The following is a 6,929-nucleotide window of genomic DNA, read 5'->3' on the forward strand; positions in this document are numbered from 1 at the left end:
TGTTGGCTAATCTGTATGTTGAACACAATTCATATCTTCAGCATAGTGGTGACATGGAAGTAAAGCCCAGCATTTTGCACAAAATATTCCTGAAGGTGCATGTAGCATTCTTTGGTTAGTCTGAGGGAAACTGGTCCCTCCTCTGTCCTCACACTTTTCCTGCTCTCCACACGCAACGTGTTATTGGTTAGCGAAGCTCTGATGCTCTGAATAATTACTTGTGAAGGCTGTGGCCGAGGGAGGCGATTATCGCATCGAACAGATGGGCTGGTTCGCTGCATTGTCAGTGTCCGCGCGGACAGCGATAGGCAATCATGGACCTCGCATATTTCACTGACTTTTCACTCGCCGAATCAATAACGCAGACATTATAGCGTGTTGCCGTCGCCGGCACCAGGGAGGAGTGAACAGAAAAGATAGACAAATCAACGTCTTGTCATTTTCTATTGTGAGCGGTGTCTGCCTTGCTCTCTTAGGGTGTGAAGTAGCGAAAGTGTCGCTACTTCGTGTCCGCCGGGGCAGGTTGGACCTCGGCTTTCATCTTTTTTTCTCTCACTGCGCTTGGGAACGCGTCCGAAAGTAACGGATCTACTATTCAACTCCACAGTAGTGTTAACAAACTCCGTGCACTTATACATCTCTTTAAAGGGAATATGATTTTTTCAGACATGAACACGGGGACCAGCTCCCCGAAGGTGCATCCACCTAATGGGACACGGTTTTATACATTCCAGGTAGGCATCTTATTCAATTATCCGGTTCAGTCTATAGGTATTCTTTTGAGCATTGGTTTGTTGCTGTTTTCTGATATATTTTGCTTGCAAGGCGAGTCGTATGAGGACATTTGAAAGCCATAATGCATATTGCATATTGAATTGCAATGTGGAAATATTGTCAGCGTGCAAAGTGCTATTGATGGGTTTGTTCTTGTTCTCGCTCGGTGGGTCTCTGTAGCCTATAGGCTACTTCACGTACCTTATCTACCTCGATACGTCTTGTCTACATCAGATTCTGTTTGTGTTTTCCAATGCTTAAATCGCACTATAACAGTTATTTGCAGAATGCAATTTGTCATTTTAAATGAAGAACTGAATCACAAATAGGAGACCTACTCCAATGTAGGTTAATGTGATAACTAGGCTACGTAGCCTAGGTATTATGAAAACATGAGGAATGTGGTAGTGAAGTTGAGGTGTATGTTGGGTTTTAGATACGCTATCAAAGACGAATTTGCATGCACACTGAATTATTAATGGCGACGACAGACTAATGAATGTCACAAATGAGGTTTTCTCGTGGGGTGGTGGAGGGATTTCATCTGACTGCAGGTGGAAATGCGTGAACTACTCGGTCATCAGGAGTACAAGCATTCTTGTTAGGATAACAGTGGGACACTATGCCAATACATCACAAATTGCATTAGCATCCTTTCTACCCAGTTGGGCGGCTACTATTATATTCTCCTCATTAAATAAGTCATCTGAAATTAGGGCTCAGCGCAGCTGGAATTCCCCGAACCCCTTCCTTCTTGCGCTGAGACACGCACATGATGTGAAGATGTAAGCGTTCGTTCCCAGCCCAGTGTTAGTTTGCGATACTTTGGGTCTCCAGTGAGAAGTGAATGTTGTAATGGCGCATTTCAGTGGACGTCGATGCACCGTTTGGATATAGACTGAATGACCCTGTACCTGGGTGTGCCTGTGTGGTTCAGAACACATGCTCTTAAATGAGAACAGTGACAATTGAGTATTGATCTTGTCTTGTAAGATGAGCCTTATTGGCAACTTTCACTGCCACTTATCATTAGCAGTGAGACTAAATGTCCCAGGGAAAATCCCATATGGGACCCCATAGGCAATCTTTACCATTAACACCGCCACAGTTATCATCTTTTCTTCCTCATACCGTCTTCCTCCGCTCTCTTATCTTCACCCTCTGCCTTGTCCTAATTAGGATTATTTCAGTATGTTGGGTTTCTTTTTCACTCCCATTTCTGTGCTGTGGAGTGTTTGAGTGGATGGATGTTCCAGGTGCACCCCGTGTTAATGAAGGTAGATTCCATTGATGTTGAGGAGAGGCTTTCTCTGTTTAGCTCCCACACAGTGTTTGAAGTCCCCTTGTGAAGATACGATAGACGTGTTTCCTCCTCTACACTAGGTATGCACAGCAGAGAGGGGTGTCATTAAAATCAACAATCTTACACCATGCCTCATCTGTAGACTTTATGACTTGGAGTGCCTTTGGAATGTCCAAAGCATTAAAGCTAGATTAGATGGCTGCATGTTTATTAAATGGATCATCGCGTGCCAATTTGTGGACAGACGGGACACAGAATGACACTTGCTGCCGAATGGCACATTCCAAAAGCGCTTGGCGTCAAAACTGACATCCAGGTGTCTTGGTAATTGTAGTGATATAGCGTGTGCCCCTAGGCTCGTCTGCATGCGTCCTAGCAGGCCGGATCCAGCTGCCTGTGGCTGCTGTACGATCTACCACGCTTCTGTCTCTCTGCCCCCAGCATGGCACCACCCTCCCCTGCCCCCCCCCCCCCCCTGTGCAGTCTCAGCTTGGGCCTCAGCTCTGACTGATCTGCCATGGCAGACTGTTAACAGGTACACTCTCTCCCCCATAGGGGCTGAAGAAATCACATGATTTAAAAAAAAAAAAACACACATCCCTCTTTATCCCCCCCCTGAAAAGCTGTGAAGTAATAAAAAGCTATTTCACACATTGTGGCCCCACCCTACCTCCATTGGAGGATGAAGAAAGATAGAGAGAGAGAGAAAGAGAGAGAGAACATTGTTGTTTGTGCCAAAGGTTCCCGTGGAAACAAACGTAAGCAAACAAGTTGTTTAAATACAGCGTTTCCCACTCCTTCATCCACTTCCTGTTTAGGTTTTTCACTTCCTGCAATGCATTTAACGCTGCAACAACGCTAACAATGCATTTAAGCTGCAGAGTGTATTCATTTATACTGTCATATTCCAATGCCCTCGCTGCAGAGGAAAGGCTCTTAGTCCTATCCAGTTGCTTTCACATTCTCTGCAGGACTCACCCAAGAAAACATTCATGAGTCAATATTAGAGTTGGCATAGCGTAGCAGACTTCAAACAGGCGCGCCAGCTGGGCACACAGACATAGAGCACCACCACTGCCCAGTTCGGCCCCTCCTTAAACAGACGGATTCATGTTTAGATGCACCTTTGAGGATGCTGCAAGTTCAGAAGTTTAAAACTGCTGTAATGCCATTCCTACCAGGGGTGCATTTCCCAAAACCATAGTTGCTAACCTGTTAGCAACTTAGTTGGTTGGCAATGGGAAACTCAGTTAGCAACTATGGTTTTTGGGAAACGCCCCCCAGGGCATTAGCAAGCTTTTTGAGCATCATCAGGGGTCAAAGTGATGTTGTTTTTACACCTCTGCTAAAGGGATGTACTAGTGATGTTCGATCACAGTTAACTAATGTGACTTGCAAGGACCATTTCATGCATGTACATTTATTGATTTATTGATATTAATAAATAATAAATACATTAATAAACACATATTAATAAATGTATTGCATATAGGAATCAAACCTGTGCTTATAATTTGTGCAACCTACTTCATTTCCTTCAATTTGGCACATCGGAGAAGAGAGGTGAGGTTTTCTGATCTTTGCAGCTTGGCAAGTGGCTGTCACACCCCCCGTGGTCATGGAAACAGTCAGATAATTCTGTGCTTTACTCTCTTTTTTTACTTCTCAAATCTTTACTCTCATGAGCACTTTACTCTAAAGTCCACTGATCAGCCTGTTGTTTTAATCCCTCATTTGATCTTTATCTTCAGCATGAAATCTTAGTTCCATCATTAAGTGATGGATTTGCACTTAGAGATACTCATAGCAGGTTCCGTGGCGTGGCCTGGCCCAGCAGCCAATAGGAAGTGGCGGATGAGGTCTCCAAGCCACTGGCAAGTGGTGGCTGCGCAGACACTCAAAGCACCGAGGCTCCTCCAATAGGATTACTCCCAAAGCCCCATATCACCACCCTGGTTCAAGGAGAGACTGTTTGGCTCTAGGCCCCTTTGATGTGTGTGTGCGTATGTGTGTGTGTTAAGTTGTGTGACCTGGTGTGTGTGTGTGTGTGTTAGTGTATGTGTGTTTCCTTCTGTGTGCGTGTGTGTGTGTGTTTGTGTTTTGCCTGTATGTGTGCGTGCGTGGGAGGGGTGGGGGGGCGGTTGTGTGTTACCAACATGGCCGAGGCTGCTCTAATGATGGGGCTTTGGCAAACTTGGCATTCGGTGGAAAGAGCCTCAGAATGTTATCACGAGCTGTAAGAAGGGGTTTATTTGGGGTTAATGTGGTGACCCCACTCAGTCATTTATACAGGGTCACGAGTGCAGAACGCCCCCGTCCTGACAGGCTCGTGGAAATGCCCAGAATATTAAAGTGGCTTGGGAGGAAGAGAAAGAGAGAGAGGGAAAGAGAGAGAAATAGGCTGGTGTTTTTACTGTGTTGAAAGCATCCATCATGTCTTTATAGAGTGGTGTGTGCTCTATATAGTAAACTAGATATTTGCTCTTGGAATAGCATTGACTATTTACAGTGGAGTGGTTACGCATGTCAACAATCACCGCTGGGTATGCATGTCAACAATCAAGGGAATCTTATTCACAATAGCGGCGCCTCCCTTGTTTGTGCTGAAGCTTATATGGAGAGGAGCCAAAACCATTATGTAGAAATGAATGTTTTTTTGGTCAGATTTGTTGATTTGTTGTCGATAATGTGGGCAACTCCCACGGAGTGTCATAATGCCATCTAATGAGTCTTCGATGTTGTTATTGTGGTGCTGTTTTCATGTATTCTCTACTCAGTTCTCTTTGAGAAACAGGGCTCTTGTCTGTTTTGCCAGACCGGGCCCTAAACAAACCATATCGGTCATTTTTATGCACCAACTCCAATGCCTGCGACACTGAGTTCCAATTGAAAGTGATTGTGTACCCTACTCAGTATGCAGAACAGAAATTGTCTACCTGAAAATGGAATAGTACTTTGGCTGGCATCCCTCCATCTCTCTCTCTCTCTCTCTCTCTCTTTCTTTCTCTGTCTCTCTTTCTCCCCTCTCTCCAAACCGTTAACAGACAGTTGAAACAGATCCAATCTATTTTACAATTGCTGCCTGGCCTCTGCGGGCCCCCGGCATTGTCTACACTTATGCAACGGCGCTCCATCTGAACTGATTAGTGCCCATGGAGCGCACTCTGCCATGCACCACTTCTGGCACGAGCCCTGCGTCGCGCTAATAGGCATGTTACGCTAATTAAAAAGACTCCGATCATGGGCATTGAGTGGTGTCACTTGCTGATTCATGTTATGGGAGGTTGTGTGGGTAGGAGCACAGCAACCTTACTTGTTTTGCGAATTTGGCGGTTGCAACAAAGAGTTGCGTTGACACCATCAGACATTGATTAGAAGCAGACATCGTCCACACCCCATAGAGTCATGGAATTCCAGACACACAGATGAACGCGCACATTATTGCACACACACAGACACACACACACACACACACACACAGGCGCACAACCACTCACACACACAGGCACACAAAGACACGCAGACACAGGCGCACAAACACGCACACACACATGCACACATAGGTTCACAAACCCAACACACACACACACACACACACACACACACACACACACACACACACACACACACTTGTTGACTCTCACACCATCATACACATCATTATGTAAACAGCAAGTGCAGCAAGTCAAGGGTGGGAACAAAATAGGGAGAGGCATTTGCTGCAGTCTCTTCACCTCTCTTCACTTGGCACCTCTTCCTCTCACACAGTCTTATAGGAGGATATAAGCACACATGGCCCAAAGGGACACAACACACACACACACACACACACACACACACACACACACTCACACGCACACACACACACACACACACTCTCTCTCTCTCTATTTTCTTTTCTCATCTCACATTCTGTTACTCTCCTCTGTCTGTTCTGTTTGTATCTCTCTCACTTTGTCTCCCTTCCTCACATTGCCTCCTGTCTCTTTTCTTCTTAGTCAGGCAGTGCAAGTCTTGGCAGCAGCAGCTGCAGCAGGTCCTGCTTGGGGAGCTCTGGGGCTCTGGTGAAACCGAGGCAAACTGGGCGAGGCTGGGTTTAAGGGTAGGCCTGGTTGGACTGCTTTGAATTTGGGAAGTGCTGGGGCTTTTTGGATGATGCAGGGAGACCGGCGTGCTGGGCTAGGCTGGGGTAGGGCCAGGCCAGGTGGGACTGTGCTGGGATGTTGCAGCATGCTAAGCCTCCTTGGATGTTATGCATCTGTGCTGCTGGGAGACAGCCGTACCAGACTGGGCTGGACTGGGCTGGGCTTTTTTGGGGTTGGGTTAGGACTCTGTGGACCCGCAGCTCTGCTGGGGCTGGGGCTGGTCTGTGCTAGATTAGGCTGGGTTTGAGTCACAATAAACTTTATAGTCATCTCACTCATATACATGCAGACAGTAAGGAGAGACAGCACGGTTCCAGTTAAACGACACGTAAGGGCCCCAGCTGTGGCGCAACTGGCTTGGGCACGTGCACTGTACGCCGGCGAACCGGGTTCGATTCCCGCCCCGTGATCCTTTCCGGATCCCACCCTGACTCTCTCTCCCATTCACTTCCTGTCATTTTCCACTATCCTGTCAATTAAAGGCATAAAAGCCCCCTAAAATATACTTAAGAAGCCCAGTTCAAAAGGTGCATTCTTACAGTGCAATGAATGTTACCTCATATAAACTCCATGGTTATGGATCCTGGATTCCTGGCCCTCCTGGGGCAGTAGGGATGCTGGGGTGGGCTGGGAGGTGGGCTGGGCCCAGGCTTGGTGGATATGGATCCTGGCTCTAGGGAGGCAGAGGATTGCTGGATCAGGCAGGC

The 6,929-nt window shown here is 46.7% G+C and overlaps 1 protein-coding gene across 1 annotated transcript in view; it reads left to right on the forward strand.

The window, feature by feature from the left end:
• The first annotated feature begins 316 nt into the window (after positions 1 to 316).
• ppfia2 (PTPRF interacting protein alpha 2) overlaps positions 317 to 6,929 on the forward strand; it is a 112,279-nt gene continuing 105,666 nt past the window's right edge. The window contains exon 1 of the mRNA XM_076296728.1: positions 317 to 734. Within this exon, the coding sequence (XP_076152843.1) occupies positions 654 to 734 (81 nt within the window). The 5' untranslated portion in view covers positions 317 to 653. The remainder of the gene's footprint in view (positions 735 to 6,929) is intronic.

The sequence above is a fragment of the Alosa pseudoharengus genome, unplaced genomic scaffold (assembly GCF_046254945.1).
Source record: "Alosa pseudoharengus isolate Yale_2024_CS ecotype anadromous, Long Island Sound unplaced genomic scaffold, YU_APseudo_1.1 YU_APseudo_1.1_scf_20, whole genome shotgun sequence".
NCBI classification, from domain to species: Eukaryota; Metazoa; Chordata; class Actinopteri; order Clupeiformes; family Clupeidae; genus Alosa; species Alosa pseudoharengus.